Source organism: Capricornis sumatraensis, chromosome 11 (genome assembly GCF_032405125.1).
Source record: "Capricornis sumatraensis isolate serow.1 chromosome 11, serow.2, whole genome shotgun sequence".
NCBI classification, from domain to species: domain Eukaryota; kingdom Metazoa; phylum Chordata; class Mammalia; order Artiodactyla; family Bovidae; genus Capricornis; species Capricornis sumatraensis.
In genome coordinates, this window is record NC_091079.1 from 40,393,468 (window position 1) to 40,412,008 (window position 18,541).

General features: G+C 45.0%; 1 protein-coding gene across 1 annotated transcript in view; it reads right to left on the reverse strand.

Moving 5' to 3' along the window:
* Positions 1 to 18,541, reverse strand: part of ST18 (ST18 C2H2C-type zinc finger transcription factor) — a 60,837-nt gene that overhangs the window by 17,077 nt on the left and 25,219 nt on the right. The window contains exon 10 of the mRNA XM_068983420.1: positions 9,499 to 9,741. Within this exon, the coding sequence (XP_068839521.1) occupies positions 9,499 to 9,741 (243 nt within the window). The remainder of the gene's footprint in view (positions 1 to 9,498; positions 9,742 to 18,541) is intronic.

The following is an 18,541-nucleotide window of genomic DNA, read 5'->3' on the forward strand; positions in this document are numbered from 1 at the left end:
AGGGTACACCTGGAATGCCATGGACCTTTATCCTTGGTAAAGAATGAGAAATTATAACTCGAAGGCACAATTTTTAAAAGTTCACATGTTGGCAGATAAAACTACAGAGGAATTTCTTGAGCCATGTAAATAAGTTAATATTTTAAAATATTAACTTCAATATATTTCAAGTTTTACAGTATAATAAACATTTGCTAGAGAGCATGGAAATAGTCTCTATGTACGTAGTGTGCGAGTTTGCTAAGTCACTTCAGTCATGTCTGACTCTTTGTGACCCCACATACTGTAGCCCACCGGCCTCCTCTGTCCTTGGGATTCTCCAGGCAAGAATACTGGAGTGGGTTGCCATGTACACAGTAGGCACTGGTAAAACAAGAAATTCTGCAAAAAATGAATCACAAAAATTTTTAAATAGAGAACGAAGAAGTAAATTTAGCTTATTAAAATGTCCTTCCTGATATGCAAATAAGATTTAAACTATTTGCTTAAATGCATAGTGGCTGAGTCCACAATGTCTCGGCAGTGTTTAGCTTGATTTTTCTGGACACCTGTTTTTAGTCTCACATCAATTCCTTACTGTTTTCCTTAAGCTACCTCTTTTGCTAAGTTGGTTTTTTCTCATGTTTTCACTCTCTCGATGGACTGTCTTGTTGGATTATCATTAATTTTCATGGTCTCCTTTTAAGCTTAGTACTGATCCCGATTTCATAAGGAAATCTCATCAATCCTTTCACATCACTTATTTACCATCTGATATATTATTGTCAGACAACTAATGATGGTTTCACTCAAACACATAATTAGTTTACTTTTATCATTAAGCTTATTTTCAGTAAATGTAATATTTTCTGGGTTTAATATTAAAATCAGATTAACTACTACTAAAAAAAAAAACTGTCTCCTAAATCTCAAAAGTATTGATCCATTTAAGATGAGAAAACAATTTTGAGTTATTGAGGGCAAATCTCATTTAAATCGCATGGACATGACATTGCAAGGGTAAATACAATTTTAATCATTCTGAGTTGACACTCAAAATCAATGGAAAAACAAAATCCGTGGATTTTCCCAACCTAAGAAAAATTCTAAGCCTTGATCTCAGTTATAAAGGCAAATGTAATTTTCTTCATTAATTACCTGGGCAACAGTTCAATCGATTATTTTACACCAGGCCACACAGTGGTGAAAACATGCGTGAATGACCTCAAGGAACAGGATCTTCAGAGCAAATTAGTAAAACCTGGTTTGGTCTAATTTCTGTTTTTCATATTATTTTTAATACTGAGTATTCCATTTTGAATTATTGATAAATGTTTGAAACTAGTAGCAGAAAATCATACACCATTAAAAAACAAAAAGAAATGGGTGCTTGATGATCGCTGTCTATTAAGGTACCAGGAGAAGGGTTATTTTAATGCTGCTTCTGTGAAATCTAAAGAAAACAAGCGAATGATGGTTATCCTTTTCACATTTCACAATGTGACTAGAGCGAAGCAATTCCTAATTATAAGACCTTAAACTGGATTCACTATTTTAAACAAATATTATTTGCTATTCATTTGCTGTGCTGGGTCTTCATTACTGCCTGGGCTCTTCTCTAGTGGTGGCGAGCAGTGCATGGACTTTTCATTGCAGGGGCTTCTCTTGTGGAGAGAAGCTTGTGGAGCACCGACTCTAGGCGCACAGGTGCTTCAGCAGCTGCAGCTCCCGGGCTCCAGAGCACAGGCTCAGGAGTTGTATCACACGAGCTTAGTTGCCCCAAGGTACGTGGGATCCTCCTGGACCAGGGATCGAACCCGTATCTCTTGCATTGGCCGGTGGATTCTTTACCACTGAGCCACCAGGGAAGCCCCCAGATACACTATTATCCATTTCATTTGGAGGTGCCTGGATTCAGCGTGGGTAGTGTTTTCCACTATAATTTACAAAGCGTCTTGGCCTTTTGAAAGTGGATACAAACGTATATCCAATGACCTCTTCTGCTAAGTTGATATTTTGTAATGCTTTTACTCACTGGATGGAATTGTTATTAACTGATCCAAATTCAATGTTGGATCATTACTAATTTTCATGGCCTTCTTTTCAGTTTAGTACTGATCCTGACTTCACAAGAAAGACAAAGAACAGACTTTGTTTTTCTGATCAGATGCTAGATTTTTCACAAAAACGGCGTAAAGCAGAAAAGAGCTATTTTATTATTTTCTTTGTGATAGAAATTAGCAAAGCATCTCTAAGAAGGCATGTGCATTCACCGATGAACGTATAAAGCTTATCAGCTGTTGTTTGTTGAATCTGCACACTGTGGAAGACAAGGGAATAAGAGATTCTGGAAGGAATAATCATCTATGAGAGCTTAACTTACTATCTCAAATGCATTCAAAGTTAATTCTTGCAGAGTATATGGTATTTAACAGCACAGTAAAATGTGGTGCTGTTTCAACAGAATAATCTTATTGGATATGACCTTTTAAATATTTTGTAACTTCCTTAAAAAATTATGGACTCTTGGATATGCAATCGCATTATGAAATGATTGTCTCTCCCTTCCTCCTTTTTTTTTTTTTCTTTTGGCTCAGCATTCTACCTCTAGAAACTTGCAGAGAGCATATGTATTAAAATGCAGGTGACCCTCATTATAAGAATGTTTAATTTTGTTACAGAAGCATTGTATATCATATAAACTCTTAAACTGCATACCATAAAAAATATGTCAACATCATTTGTCAGATTTTTTTTCAAAATTTATAGCATCCTTTTGAAAATAATAATTTATATTGGAGATACATAAGAGAAAATGTGGCATACATATATGTGTGTTTAGAGAGTGCATGGGTGCGATGAAATTCCTTTAATGTACAATAGGAGTTTATATTGATTTTAGTAAAAACCAGAACATAATGAGAGCATGAATAACAGATAATAGCATCTGGCACTTTTAACATCTGAAGTCTTTGGAGAACTGACAGTTGAACAAAACTGACAGCTCTAGTTATTTCTCAGCACTTTCCTTTCGAGATAGTTTGAGTTTTTTCCAGATTCAGGATTTTTTTTTAGGGGGCATCTGGACAGGCTATTTCACTGAGAGAGACAGACAATATTTTCTGAAAATTACCACCAAAATTAAGCAACTGTTGTGCATATGAACAAGATAACAATGAATTAGAAATAATCACCCAGTTTCTGGTCAGGAGTACAGGCGTGAGTGTTGTGTGGGGTGGGAGGTGTGGGAGGTTTGGGGGCTGTGAGGGTGTGGGGCGTGTGCAGTGTAAGGGGTGTGTGGAGTGTGGGGTGTGTGGAGTGTGCGCAGTATGAGGGGAGTGTGGGGTGTGTGGAGGGTGTGTGGGGGTATGTGGGGTATGGGGCTGTGTGGGTGTAAGGTGTAAGGGTGTGTGAGGGGGTATGGAGTGTGTGGGCTATGGTTGTTGGTGTGTGGAGTGTGTGGGGTGTGGGTGTACGGTGTGTGGAGGGTGTGTGGAGTGTACGGGGTGAGGGGTATGAGGGTGTGTGGGTGTGGGGTGTGAGGGGATATGAAGGGGTGTGGAGTATGTGGGCTGTGGTTGTAGGTGTGTGTGGAGTGTGTATGGAGTGTGGGGTGCAGGGTGTAAGGGTGGGAGGGGTGTGGAGCGTGTGGAGTGTGGGTATGTGGTGTGTGGAGGGTGTGTGGAGTGTATGGGGTGAGGGGTATGAGGGTGTGCAGGGTGTGGGGGTGTATGGGGTGTGGGGTGTGAGGGGATATGTGGGGTATGGGGCTGTGTGGGTGTGGGGTGTAAGGGTGTGTGAGGGGGTGTGGAGTGTGTGGGCTGTGGTTGTAGGTGTGTGTGGAGTGTATACAGGGTGTGGGTTGTAGGGGTGTGTGGGCTGTGTGGGGTTATGTGGGGTTTGGGGCTGTGTGGGTGTGGGGTGTGAGGGTGTGTGGAGTATGTGGGGTGTAGGATATAGGGGTGTGTGGGGTGTGTGGAGTGTGTGGGGTATGTGGGTTATGTGGGGTATGGGGTGTGTGGGTGTATGGGGTGTGGGGTGTAGGGGTGTGTGGGCTGTGTGGGGGTATGTGGGGTTTGGGACTGTGTTGGTGTAGGGTGTGAGGGTGTGTGAGGGGTGTGGAGTATATGGGGTGTGTGAGTGTGGGGTGTGAGGGTGTGTGGAGTGTGTGGGATGTGAGTGTGTAGGGTGTGGGGTGTAGGGGTGTGTGGGGTGTGTGAAGAGTGTGGGGTATGTGGGGTATGGGGTGTGTGGGTGTACAGGGTGTGGGGTGTGGGGTGTAGGGGTGTGTGGGGGTATGTGGGGTTTGGGGCTGTGTGGGTGTGGGGTGTGTGGGGTGTGTGGAGTGTGTGGGGTATGTGGGCCATGGGGTGTATGGGTGTACGGGGTGTGGGGTGCAGGGTGTAGGTGTGTTGGGTATGTGGGGTATAGGGTGTGTGGATGTATGGGGTGTGGGGTATGAGGGTGTGTGAGGGTGTATGACGGGATGTGGAGTGTATGGAGTGTGTGGTGTGGGGTGTGAGGGTGTGTGGAGTGTGCGGGGTATGTGGGCCATGGGGTGTGTGGGTGTATGGGGTGTGAGGTGCAGGGTGTAGGGGTGTGTGGGCTGTGTGGGGGTATGTGGGGTTTGGGGCTGTGTGGATGTGGGGTGTGAGGGTGTGTGAGGGTGTGTGAGGGGGTGTGGAGTGTATGGGGTGTGTGGGTGTGGGGTGTGAGGGTGTGTGGAGTGTGTGGGGTATGTGGGCCATGGGGTGTGTGGGTGTACGGGGTGTGGGGTGCAGGGTGTAGGTGTGTTGGGTATGTGGGGCATGGGGTGTGTGGATGTATGGGGTGTGGGGTGTGAGGGTGTGTGAGGGTGTATGACGGGATGTGGAGTGTATGGAGTGTGTGGTGTGGGGTGTGAGGGTGTGTGGAGTGTGTGGGGTATGTGGGCCATGGGGTGTGTGGGTTTATGGGGTGTGAGGTGCAGGGTGTAGGGGTGTGTGGGCTGTGTGGGGGTATGTGGGGTTTGGGGCTGTGTGGATGTGGGGTGTGAGGGTGTGTGAGGGTGTGTGAGGGGGTGTGGAGTGTATGGGGTGTGTGGATGTGGGGTGTGAGGGTGTGTGTAGTATGTGGGATGTGAGTGTGTGGTGTGGGGTGTGAGGGTGTGTGGAGTGTGTGGGGTATGTGGGCCATGGGGTGTGTGGGTGTACGGGGTGTGGGGTGCAGGGTGTAGGGGTGTGTGGGGGTATGTGGGGTTTGGGGCTGTGTGGGTGTGGGGTGTGAGGGTGTGTGGAGTGTGTGGAGTTGAGAGCAGCCCAGGTTCACAGAGCACCCTGGGACCCTGAGCAGCATCTCGGCAGAGCTCCCGGGAAGCACAGCCAGGACCATCCGTCCCTGGTTTGCGTGGTCACTGGCCATGTTCTGCACCCGGGCTCAGAACTCCGGTCCTGCCATCCTGAGATGGCACCTGGTCCTGGCACCCAGTCCTGACACCCAGGCCCATTACTAAATTTCTATATGACCAAAGAATAGCAAGTTCACTCCATCTGGCTCCAATTTCCTTCTCTAGAAACTTTGGTAAGAATCCTGCTCTTCAGATTAGTCAGGAGAGTGAGACACTGTAGAGAAAGAGCCATCATCCTTATTCTGACTCAGTGTGTCCACCCTCTGCTACCTTCGCAACGAGGACATTGACTGCCATCGATTTCTACAAAATAGTAACTATTGAGCATCACATTTTTCATTCTGGGATTCAGAACAGAATGTGAAAAATACTCTCTTTATTTCACACATGCAAATCACCTTGGCATGGACTCAGGAACAAAGAGCAGGGGTAAGGAACCGTCCCAGGGCTCCTGTCCCAGGGCTCCTGTCCCAGGGCTTACAGGGATTCAGAAGCACTTTTGTGTGTGTCCTGTGGGGATAGCACTCAGCAGTGAACCACCCACGCTCAGACCCTGACAATAGGCACTGAGCTTAAAAACTACCTTGTCAACTCAAACCTAGCACAAGCTCTAGGACTCCAGGAACTCAGGATCTCCAAAGCGGTCTTTGTTCTTGTTATAACATCAAACTTCCAGTAGCTTGTCAATCTCAGATGTCAGATGTGTGCTGTGTGCTAAGTCACTTCAGTCATGTCTGACTCTTTGCGACCCCAGGGACTGCAGCTGGCCAGGCTCCTCTCTCCATGGGATTCTACAGGCAAGAATACTGGAGTGGGTTGCCATTTCCTTCTCCAGGGCATCGTCCCAACCCAGGGATCGCACCCATGTCTCTTACGTCTCCTGCATTGGCAGGTGGGTTCTTTGCCACTCGCTCCACCTGGGAAGCCCAGATGTCAGATAACTTAGGTTGCAAGCTGTAGCAGTGAGCCTGCACTAGCAGACCTGAAGGGAGTAAGCCGCTCTGAAAAGAGCAGAGGTCTAATCGAAATGATCCATCTTCCCCATGACTGCACTGGGACATCAGCTCCATCAGCATTAGATAGGAACGGGCCCCAGCCGAATCCACAAAGCTGCCCAGATGACTCCTCACATGTTTCTAAAGAGAGAATATTTGTTATGAGACTTCACTTTCTGCTGAGTGATAAGAAGTACACATAGCCAAGGAGGTCCCCAAGGTCCCTACTCAACCCCCAAGTGGCAGGAGTGCCCCAGAATATAAGGGGTACCCTGCAGACATTGCTACAGAAATTCTGGTGGTGGTTTACAGCCAAGTCATGTCCAACTCTTGCAACCCCATAGGCTGTAGCCTGCCAGCCTCCTCTGTCCATTTCCAGGGATTTTCCAGACAAGAATACTGGAGAGGGTCGTCATTTCCTCCTCCAAGAGATCTTCCTGACCCAGGGATCAAACCCGCATTTCTCGCGTCCTTTGCGTTGGCAGGCAGGTTCTTTACCACTGAGCCATCAGAACCTATGTCAAATGACACAAAGACGCTGAAAGGGAGCGACACAAAGACTCTGAAAGGGAACAAAACAAAGAACTTTGCTTTGTTACTGGTGGAGACTGGACCGGATGTCTGACTCTGTGCAAGCAGAAAAGAGACTTGGGGTGAACAGTGACCTTGGCTGGTATACAGTGGGGTTGCAAGGGTGAGGAAGAGAAAGCCCAAGCCCCCAGCACATGGCACCAAGCCTCTCCAACGCGGGGGGTTTCGTCCCAGCAGACTCGCCCAAGAACAAGGATGTACTAACGGTCACTCTGTAAGGGACCGCCCTCCATGCCACACATTTTTGACTGGACCCCACCTCCAGGTTTCATAGCTGCGATTAGGTGCCCTCATTTGGGAGTGGTTTAGGCAGGAGACTGGTTGACAATAGGGGGGTTCTCCTGGACTGGGGGTGTCCCTGACCCAGAAGAATCACCATCCTTGCTCTCATCTGGGCTGTGCTTCCAAAGGATCCACCCCCACCACCTCATCTCCACCTCGGACTCCAGTGTGGAGTGATGGCCAAGTGTGAATGTAGGCACATTTCTGGATTATACAATGACATAAACAAGGTGTAACCTTGGGGGCTCTGCACAAGCTGACCAGGGAATGCGGAGGAGGACAGAGACACATGTTCACCAATTCTCGATCACCACCCGAGGCAAACCAGCTTCTTACACTTTGCAGGGTCTGTTTTACATTAAAGTTGAATATGTATGATTTAAGAAAGTTTTTCTAAAGTACTGTTATGATAGATTAACTCAAACCATCCCTAAATACTTGGGTGAACTTTTAAAAGCCAAAGAAAGGACAGTGATTAAGCCCCACATGGCAGAATCTAACTGGAACCTGCTGCCGTGGGAGATCCCTGCCCTCCTGGGCAGGTGTGGCTGGTGGTGACGGAGACGCAGACCTGTCTTAGGTCCTGGGGGCTCCTTCAGGCCACCCCCGGTCCAGCTATTCTGCATGCCTGCTCAACTGCTCACTCACCCAGGAGCTTGGCTACAGGTTGGTTCTCCTACCAGATGGGTGTCCTACATCCTCGGGGCCAGTCTTACTGGACATGGGGATGCCAATGAAAGTGTGGAGAGGGAGGGTGGAAGGAAGGACAGAAGGGGAACAGAAAACACCCCAATTTTGTGATCACTGCCATTGACACTGACTCATGCCCAGACATGTTAAGCAAGATGCTAAAGTCACACAGGGAACTATATTCAGTATTATGTAATAATCTGTAAGGGAAAAGAATCTGAAAAAGAATACACACACACACACATATATATATGTAGAGTGAGTAGTGTTAGTCGCTCAGTTGTATCCAACTCTTTGTGACCCCATGGACTGTAACTCGCCAAGCTCCTCTACCCATGGGATTTCCCAAGCAAGAATACTGGAGCGGGTTGCCATTTTCTCCTCCAGGGGATCTTCCCGACCCAGGGATCGAACCCCAGTCTCCTGCATTGCAGGGAGATTTTTTACCATCTGAGCCACCTGGGAAGCCCATATATATGTATATGTATATGTATGTGTATGTGTATGTGTATGTGTATATATATATATGTATATGTATATGTATGTCTATGTCTATGTGTATGTGTATGTGTATGTGCATGTGCATGTGCATGTGTATATGTATGTGTATATGTATATATATGTGTATGTGTATGTGTATATGTATGTGTATGTGTATATGTATCTGAAGCACTGTGCTGTACTCTTGAAACTTATATGATATTGTAAACCAATTATACTTCAATAAAAAATAAAGTGTATGCTAAAATCAAATTAGCTTCCCTCAAAAGTCTCTGAGCTTCACAAATCTGAAAAAGGGGGATGATGCTTACTTCCAAATGTCTACTTCAGTTCTTCAAATGTGTCAGCTGGCAAACACCAAGCACTTCCCTAGGACAGACAAAATCACTTGCAGGAAGGCTGGGGTCACATGTGCATGACCCAGAGGCTAACCAGTGGAGGATGTGGCCATGAACTCTTTGGAATGACACTGAGTCAGGGCTCATCAGACCCACCCCGGGGGACTCCAGCCATGAGAGGAAGCTGATGGCTTCCTGCACAACATCTGACTTCCAGGGTGACACCACCTCCAGGGATAACCCAGCCCACAAGTCTGGGGTTGCCACAGCTGGGACACCCAATAGCCAGGATCAGTCCCTGGACTACAGCTCTGCATGGAGGGATGCCTACACCATCCCTCCGTGAAACCACGGAAGGGAATTCGACAAGAAGCATCCCTGTACAGATTTGCTCTCGTGTTTCAGCCTCTGGTGCAGCGATGCATGGGCTCAGGGCTCACAGGCTGCTGTGTCCCCAGGATAGATGACACCACCTCTCAGCGCACACAACTCAACCCTTAACGGTGATATGACAGACTCTAATGACATCTCGTTTTAGGCAAGGGGTGGGAAATGTTGAATTCATTTGTAAATACCTCCTGAAATTTAAAATCATCGCTTTACCAAAATAAAAAACCAGCTACAGAATTACATGTTATCTAAATAAGATGGTGAGAAATGGTGCAGGAGGAATAAGTGAACCACGCTCTCCGATCACACTCTGTCTCCAACTCATTGACCGACACTGGAACAGTACCTCTCTCTCCTCCTCCGTCTTCCCGTGGGCTTTGCTATAGTTGATGGGCGTGTCCCAGCCTTCGTGGTCACACAGGGCCTGGTAGAAGGCTGCGTTAACCAGAAGGCTGCTGGTTTTGAACGGGGAAGAGGAAGCAGTTGGAACAGGGTTAGTGGAAGTTAGGGGTGCAGCTTTGTCCAGGATTCGAGCTTTTTTCATGCTTAAGTCCAATGTGCCATTCTCGTCCACTTCTATCTCAGCCCCCTGTTTATAACAGGAAACAAAAAAATCCATGTAAGCAGTTTGCAGTGGTAGCCTGGCCATGTGGGGCTTTTAAGGGATCATTTTAAATGCAAGCTTTTATGGAAGTATATCTGATTTTAAATCTCGCTTTCTGATTCGCTTTGGTTAATGTTCAATTCTTAGGCAGACTTCTCAGAGCAGCCCCATTAGGGAGTTTCGTGTTTCTGGGTTTAAGCAATGTAAACCTGAATATAAGTAAGATGGTCCAAATACTAAATGTACTGGCTAAACGTATTTTATCTTTTCTTTTTAAGTTTAGCTTTAAATCTTCCTTTCTAGTTTGCAGAATTATCACTCCCAATTCATCCTTTAAAGCATTAACACTGGAGTTAATAAAGAGACACACTATCCCCCTCCCAACATGAAAACCATGCAAAAAACAACCAGCTGGGAGAGAATTTTTATTGGGAAATATTAGAACCATATTAGATTACTGTGACAGTGACATTTTACCCTGGGTGACTTGAACCAGAAAAGCTTGGTTAACTCATGGGGGGCGGGCTGGGGGAGGTGGGCAGTGCACGCCTAGTTCCCCCTCGGGGCCGTGAAGTGGCAGCTGGCAGCATGACGAGGGTGGGGGTAGGAGGTTAAGTTCTACACTGAAAACTCCAGAATAAAGGTGATTATTTTCCAGATACTCAGTATGAGACTTTAATTCTGCCTCACAACATTTCTCCTCGGGAGACCTTGGCTAGGCTTCGTTTTGTTTTTAAGGTTCAAGTGCCAACAAGGTCCCCATGCATCCTGGCCCTTCTGCAAGTCACGTGCCCGAGGATGGTGTGCACGATCCTGAATTGTGAACGCTGCCAGACAGTAACTCCCAGGATGCTCAGAGAGTGAGCTTGTTACCCTCCTAAGTGGGTCAAAGGAATACCTTCCCCGGGTTCTCATTGCCGTCCGTCAATTCACAATTAACTTCTAGACAATGTCTCTCCCCTGTTTCTTTTGTCTGGAAAAGCAGGAGAGTTCCCTGAATATGTTCCTAAGATCCCTAACAGTTACTTCCCAGGGGTTTATTTTAACCCCCCAATTACGCTCTGCCCTTACTCCCTCCCCAACATTCCCACTGAGATGAGATCCACTGTACCGTTGCTGAATTAAAAAATAAAAGCATCTCTTCTGTCTGCTTGTTTTACCTGCAAAGTTTTTGTTCTCAGTCTCTCAGGTAAAGATGCTTTACGGTATCTATGGGAGGTAAATACACTTCTAATGTATTTGTACTAAGATGCTTTCGTCCTGTCTTTCTGTCCTTTTTAGTAAATAGTTTAATCTCCTGTGATAGTTTTAAGCCCTGAATTTCACAGTAGAGCTTATCCAGGATAATAACTTAGTAACCACCACATCTTATGCCATCTGTATAATATCAAATACGTTTTTATACCAGCATTAATAAACCTTAGTTACAAAAATCCAAGATATTAACCATATCTGTGCTGCACACTCTCTCCATGATACAATGCAGTCTGCCACAAGCACATCAAAACAACTTTTGGCTTCAACGCTGATATGTAACTATAGCAATGAAACAGAGCTATAGCAATCAAGTTTAATGGCCAATGTAAAGTAAAATGCTAAATATTGTAGTTGCTGACATTTTTTTCATAAAAAAATAAAAAACTTGGGTTAAGACTGCACAACCAACATTCACATAAAATTCCAGACCTCTGTGACAGATGGCTTAGGAAAAAGGAGCCACGTGACTGGGCTGCAGCATTTTATAGCGCAAAACCCATAAATAGTGCAGATTCGAGCTTGCTAAAAAAAAAATACCAACTATTCCAAGACAACACTAATATATATTTTAGTTTCTACAGGAAAAAGACAACTTCCAATGAGTAAATGAGGAAAAAAAAAAAAAAACAGAGATTCTCAGAGTTGTGGTGGTTCTACATCTTGAGTAATCATGGGTTGATTGAAAAAAAAAAATCATTCCTAATGTTTGAAAGAGGTGGTTTTCTGTGCCCCGCACCCCAGCCGGCTGCTCTGAGCACCTGACTGTGCTGGGGAAGGGGAGGGGGGTAGCAGGCGGCCATGCGGGTACAGATGGGCTTTAAGTGAGCTCACAGATGCACTCGACAATTACACACAGCACCAGAGAAGGGCCCCTTTCTGCCCATGGATGGGTGGATCACACGTTTACTGCATGGATTTCATTCAGAGCAGTATCAATAGACATCATTTCTCTCTGTGCTTGAAACTCCACATGGCAGGGCGATGAGGAGGGGTTGGTGGTCGTGGGAGAGTCCATAGGAGGGGGTAAGGACAGCCCCACCAGACAGGGACCCCCAGCCTGACTCCTAAGATGCTCATTTCTCAAAGGGCTTAGTTCTTATTTAAATTATTTGAATTTTAAGCTTCTTGAGCCTGGTGTAACACTGCTCATATACTCTCCAACTTGGGAGCAACATCAGTGACCATGTAATTCAGCCACTTCTGAGTTAGAGATATTTCCTGTGATGTGTGTTGATTTTCAAAAGGATTGAGAAAGCACATAACATTTTCAAGCCATTACATTTAGGGCAAAAGAAAATGGAAAAATCTAGTGTCGCTGCCTTCAAGAAGCTTATTTGACACATATAGGACACTTTTAGTGAAATAGACTACAAATTATTATTTTAGTTTATATAATTTATATATAAATTATAAATTATTATCCAGCTGAAAGTTGAAGTGATTATCTATGATAAGCCTTATCTGTACTATAAAAATCAGTAGTGACTCAGATGTCTGCCAACAGAGGGACAATATAACACTGCACCTATTAACTGGCACATTACGTGATCAGTAAAATGATAATTTCAAGGACTTTGTTTCGACAGGGAAAAGACTTCTGTCACTGAAAGCAGGAGGCAACCTGGAATTCTGGTTATACTTACAACTAGGGAAAATAGGAAGAAAATAATTTTCTGAAGAAGAATAAAAGGGAAAACACAGAAATTCTTGTGAGGATAGGCTAAGGGCTCTTTTCCTTGAATATTTCCCAGGAAAATGATAATATTATACTGTTTCAAAAATTTAAAAAACTACCTTACATTCAAAGATGGTGACAAAGTAAATAAAAAACAAAACTGTAATTTTACTTTAAATGTTCTGATTATGAAAAGCATTAACTTCCAAGGCATTGGTAGAATACGATGGCCTTGTTTTCCTTATTTGGCATATTTTCCGTTGTTAATAAGGAGAGGTTGAACCACCTCCTTGTTTTGTGACAGGGCTAAGACGAATGCAAGAGGAGAGGGTCTGCAGACGGGTTTCTGCTGCATCTCTCCACTAAGGCTCTTCTGTTCCTGATTCAGGGGTTTTTTCTGTGGAAACAGCTTCATATTGGAAGTCCTCTGAAACATGTTTTCAAAGTAGGCAGGGTATTGAATACAGTTCACTGTGCTATACAGAAAGTCCTTGTTAACAACACCCTGCCTACTTTGAAAACATGTTTCAGAGGACAAGTGTGTATATGTTAACACCAAGTTATTTATAGCACAGGGCACTCTACTCAATAATCTGCAATAATCTATCTGGGAAAAGAACCTGAAAAAGAATGGATACATGTGTATGTACAATTGAATCAGTTGCTGTATACCATAAACTAATACAGCACTGTAAATCAACTATAATATAAAAAAACAATTAAATTTAAAAATCTAATTAATATAAAAAAGTAAAATCCTCTTGCTCCTGAACTGTGGTGTTGGAGAAGACGCTTGAGAGTTCCTTGGACTGCAAGGAGATCCAACTAGTCCATCCTAAAGGTGATCAGTCCTGGGTGTTCTTTGGAAGGAATGATGCTAAAGCTGAAACTCCAGTACTTTGGCCACCTTATGCGAAGAGTTGACTCATTGGAAAAGATTCTGATGCTGGGAGGAATTGGGGGCAGGAGGAGAAGGGGATGACAGAGGATGAGATGGCTGGATGGCATCACCGACTCGATGGATGTGAGTTTGAGTGAACTCCGGGAGTTGGTGATAGACAGGGAGGCCTGGCATGCTGCAATTCATAGGGTCGCAAAGAGTCAGACATGACTGAGCAACTGAAATGAACTGAACTGAACTGATCCTCAAAAAAGGGTAGGCAAGGTACTAACAATAAACAAATGGGGACTTCCTGGTGGTCCAGTGGTTAAGACTCTGTGCTTCTTCTACAGAGGATATGGGTTTGATGTCTGGTCAAGGAACTAAGATCACACATACCTCAAAAAATCAAATGAATAAATTAATAAAATAAATGAACTGAAAACATCTTATTACTAAATAGCAATTGAATATTAACATTAATACTATTAACAGTATGATTCATGAGATATACTAATAGAAATCCTGTGATGGAATTCAGAAGAGAAGTCAGTGACTGATAGAAGGTATGAAAGTAAAGTGTTGGTGTGTTAGTCACTCAGTCATGTCTGAATCTCTATAACCTCATGGACTGTAGCTCACCAGGTGCCTCTACCCACGGAATTGTCCAGGCAAGAGTACTGGAGTGGGTTGCCATTCCCTCCTCCAGGGGATCTTCCCAACCCAAGGATTGAACCCAGGTCTCCTGCATTGCAGGCAGATCCTTTACCACCTGAGCCACCAGGGAAGCTAAATTTATAATCTTTTTCCCTAAATCTTTGTCTGACACTTGAAGTCACAGTGAAAACTCTTGGTAGACCAGTAGTTTGTATACCAGAGAATGATAAATTCATCAAGGAGATCAAAAGTTAGGCATGAATTCAAGTTTTATCTCCAACAGTCATAGCTGCGCCATTTAGGGGGCATTATTTAATATCTCTGCACTACTTTCTTCACCTGCAAAATGAGATGCCATTCAAGTATTCTTGGACTTCCCTGGTGGCTCAGATGGTAAAGAATCTGCCTGCAATGCAGGAGACCTGGGTTCAATCCCTAGGTTGAGAAGATCCCTTGGAGAAGGGCTTGGAAACCCACTCCAGTATTCTTGCCTGGAGAATCCCATGGACAGAGGAGCCTGGCAGGCTATAATCCATGGGGTCACACAGAGTCAGACATGACTGAGTGACTAAGCACACGGTACATTATGGGCAGACGGCTCATTTATAGTGCATGACACATAGCAGGTATTCAGTAAACAACACAACTGATAATAATCATAATTTGATTGGGTTTTTGGACTCTAAGAGCTCTTGCCATGCTGTTCTACACAGAAGCAAAGTGGTGGTTTCCCCACACACATCGCTGGTTCTCTGAGACCCTGACTACAGTCCCTCAGAGCAGTTCACTCACATTGTGCAGCAGCATCTGACTTCACATTAAAGTTACTGAAAAAGGCTGATTTTGGATTCTAACCATCCCCAGAGCCGCCGGGCTATTTCCGAGAGAAGGCAGCAGGAGTGACGATGGGATAGCGTGTTGTTTCTCGGCCTTGTTCAAGTACAAAACAGACTTTGAACTTTAAACATTTCAAGCAAGTGTCAATTTTTTGTTTTCTTTTAAGGCACACTGTGCATATGCCACTTTGTCTAAACAGGTGGGGAAAACACCAAAACAAACAACAGAACACTTGGCAAGCGGCAGTGATTGGGATAAAGATAGACTGTGTGCCTGTTCCTACCTCTGCTGACGAGGGAGGAGGAGGGTGGGGAGGAAGGAGGATGGAGCGGACTCCCTATACCCCCGCTGCTCACTCCTCCTGCTGCCTGGTTGTCCTCAGCCCTGTGTTCATCTCAGGAACACCATCTTCAGACTCAAGGGGGAATGTCTGAAGCTGTGGTCCATCTATGTTTTGCAAACTCACAGGAATTCCACATGGAAATGAAGCACAGGCTACAAATCTCAGGACCAAGGACAGTTCCAGGATCACACTGTGGCTCATTCTTCAAACAGAAGTGTCCGTAACCACAATGATCTCCACTCGGTATTGCTATTACTAATTTTTCTCTGACTTGATTTCTTAAAGAGATACTTAAAACACCCACAGGTGATTTAGGCAGTGTGGACATGCTGTGTAAGTGCTGGACTGGATTTTAACAGGAGAAATTCTTTCTAAGATCTACTTTCAGGATGTAGTGGATGTGAGCTCAGGCAGCAACTGACAGCGTTTGCCCTGGCACCTCCACCCAGGGCTGGGCGGTGAAGGAGGCGTGTGGGGTAAGCAGACACTCAGGTTGAGAAACTCGGGAAGGAGAACACTTCAGAACGTTCATAACGTGCTTCATTGTTTTTGGAAGAGGGTCTCTTGCCTCCCTGAGGTTTGCCTCTGCCGTCTTTTCTTACACAAGAGTAGGGATTTTGTATATCATGAATTCAGTTATCCTGGCAAACTTGGGGTGAGTTATGACTTTGCACATAGCTTGAAAGAATTTGTATTAGCCCTGATGAGTGGGTATAAAGGCAGTCTCAAGGTCAATGTCCTTTGGCTTGATTTTAACAAAGTCATGCCCACATGCAAGATTTGTAACTTGTTCTCCTCTCAGGCTCTTTAAACGACTTCTGAGAAGCTCACTGGGGGAAGGAAAGGACCAGATGGAGGCAGAAGAAAATCAATCCTTTGTCAAAGTTCTGGTCAAATTCCCTACAGAGTCACCCACACCTTCCCTGGACCTCAGGAAAGGCCCCTCTGAAGACCTTGCTTTCCTCCTGCACTGACCACTTTTTTGGTCCTTCTTTGACCTTAAGCTCCTTGAAGGCAGGGTCTCTGAGGGACTCTACTCTGTTGGGCAGAGCACCTACAGACTCTCCAGTTGGGACAGCTGAATCCTCCTGCCAGAATCTCTCTAGTCCATCAACAGTGCTCCTATGCTCAGCTCCAGAAGTCGAGAATGGGGGAAAGCTGTGTATTTCTATATCTTGTTTTCCGAACTAGGAACTCAAGAGGTCTCTGGATTCTGATCAGCAAAAACAAACACACCAAACACCCACCATGGAGGAAGCCCTGCATCCTGGTGGAGAGAGAATCAGGCTAGTTTTCAGTGCGGAGCAAGATTGTTTACATTTAATCCTACATGAAACAAAGGGCACGGAGCAGAGGGCATTGCAGACAACAGAAAAGGCCGGCACAGGGCACTGCTGGATTGGAGCCCATATTTCAGGGTTAATTACTTTGGCTTTCGCTCTCTCTCTCTCTTTTTTTTTTTTTTTTTTGTTGCTATAATAATTACTTTTTGTGGTTTCAGGAATGTATGAGGTTCTCTTTTAAGGTCAGAAAATAGAATCCAACCAGGATAGAATTCTGCAGATCATTACAGTTGTGTGCAAATGCAGGCCTGGAGGAGAGTGGCACCAGGTGGCAGTGCAGGGGGCCACACTGATCCTGTTTACCACCCACGATGTCCAACGAGACAATGTTCATGGGAAAAAGTGTTTGAAAACTGCCAGCATCGCAGATTCTCTGAAAACCGACTGCCGCACTTTCTGCCCCTTCCACTCTTATGGTCTCATCCGTGGCTGGGCTCCTGCAGTTAAGGTGTGGTTGACAGTTTTGGGGCTCGGACATTTGGGGGGTTCCTGTCATCTTTGTTGGATTCACTGCTTGGCTTCATCAATTGATAGAACATGGAGAATACAAAGGTAAAAGGCAGAAATTTGAAGGAACCAAACTGCATCTATCCACGTAGAGCCTTCACCCTACAACCATTCACACCAGCAAATTTAAGTAGCTTTAACCATTATAATACTGGCACTTTTTTAATGAGTGCGTGTGTGCTCAGTTGCTATAGTCATGTCTGACTCTTTAAGACCCCATGGACTATAGCCCACCAGGCTCCTCTGTCCATGGGATTCTACAGGCAAGATTACTGGAGTGGGTTGCTATGCCCTCCTCCAGGAGATCTTCCTGACCTAGGGATCAAACCCATGTCTCATGCATTACAGGTGGATTTTTTTACTGCTGAGTCACCAGGGAAGCCCCTTTATTCTTACGGGACAGCCTAAACTGACAATAAGGCAAATAAGAAGGAAGACAGTTTAGTATCACTCAAATGAGCTGCACATTAGAATATCCCTTTAAAAAGAAGAAATGCATTCAGGTTTTTAAAAATGGATTTAAGAATAACCAAAGTTACATTCTAAAGAACCCAAAATCATTCTTTTATGTAAATAATCTTTGACTGTGATTTCTGGAGAAATTGGAATTTTCTTTACATTTTTGAGGCAATGTGTTTTTCTTTGTTTAAGGAACTCATTTGTTTAAAATGGTTTTTGAGTGGTTTTTGGCCACCAACTCTTCCTGGGGTTTACTTGGCTCAGACCTGTCCAGAAGCTAATTCTGATTCTTCTGTCAAATGCTCCATGCCACTGTGCGCCCTGCTCTCCTGAAGGCCTGGCACGCACACAGGTGAGCAGCTGACTGCACCGGGATGGGCTGAGCTTAAAGGGAAAGGGGAGTGAATGCCTGTGCTCACTGAGTTTGGGTTAGAGTTTAACCGGGGCATCTTCCACCCAGAGCAAGGGGAACTCGCTTCTCTAATCACCACTTTGGTGGCTCAGACGGTAAAGAATTGGCCTGCAATGCAGGAGACCCAAGTTTGATCCCAAGGTCTGGAAGATTCCCTGGAGAAAGGAATGGCTACCCATTCAAGTAGTCTTGCCTGAAGAATCCCATGGACAGAGGAGCCTGGCAGGCTACAGTCCATGGGGTTGCAAAGAGTTGGACACAACTGAGTGACTAACACTTTCACTCTTCTCCAAACCAGCCTGGGCATGCTCTGTCAGCTAGCTTCTGCCAGCTAGGTAGGAAAACAATTTCTTTTAACAGCCTTCCGTGTAGACAGACGTTACTGGCTCTAGCTGCCTGCGGCCAGTTCTGGCAC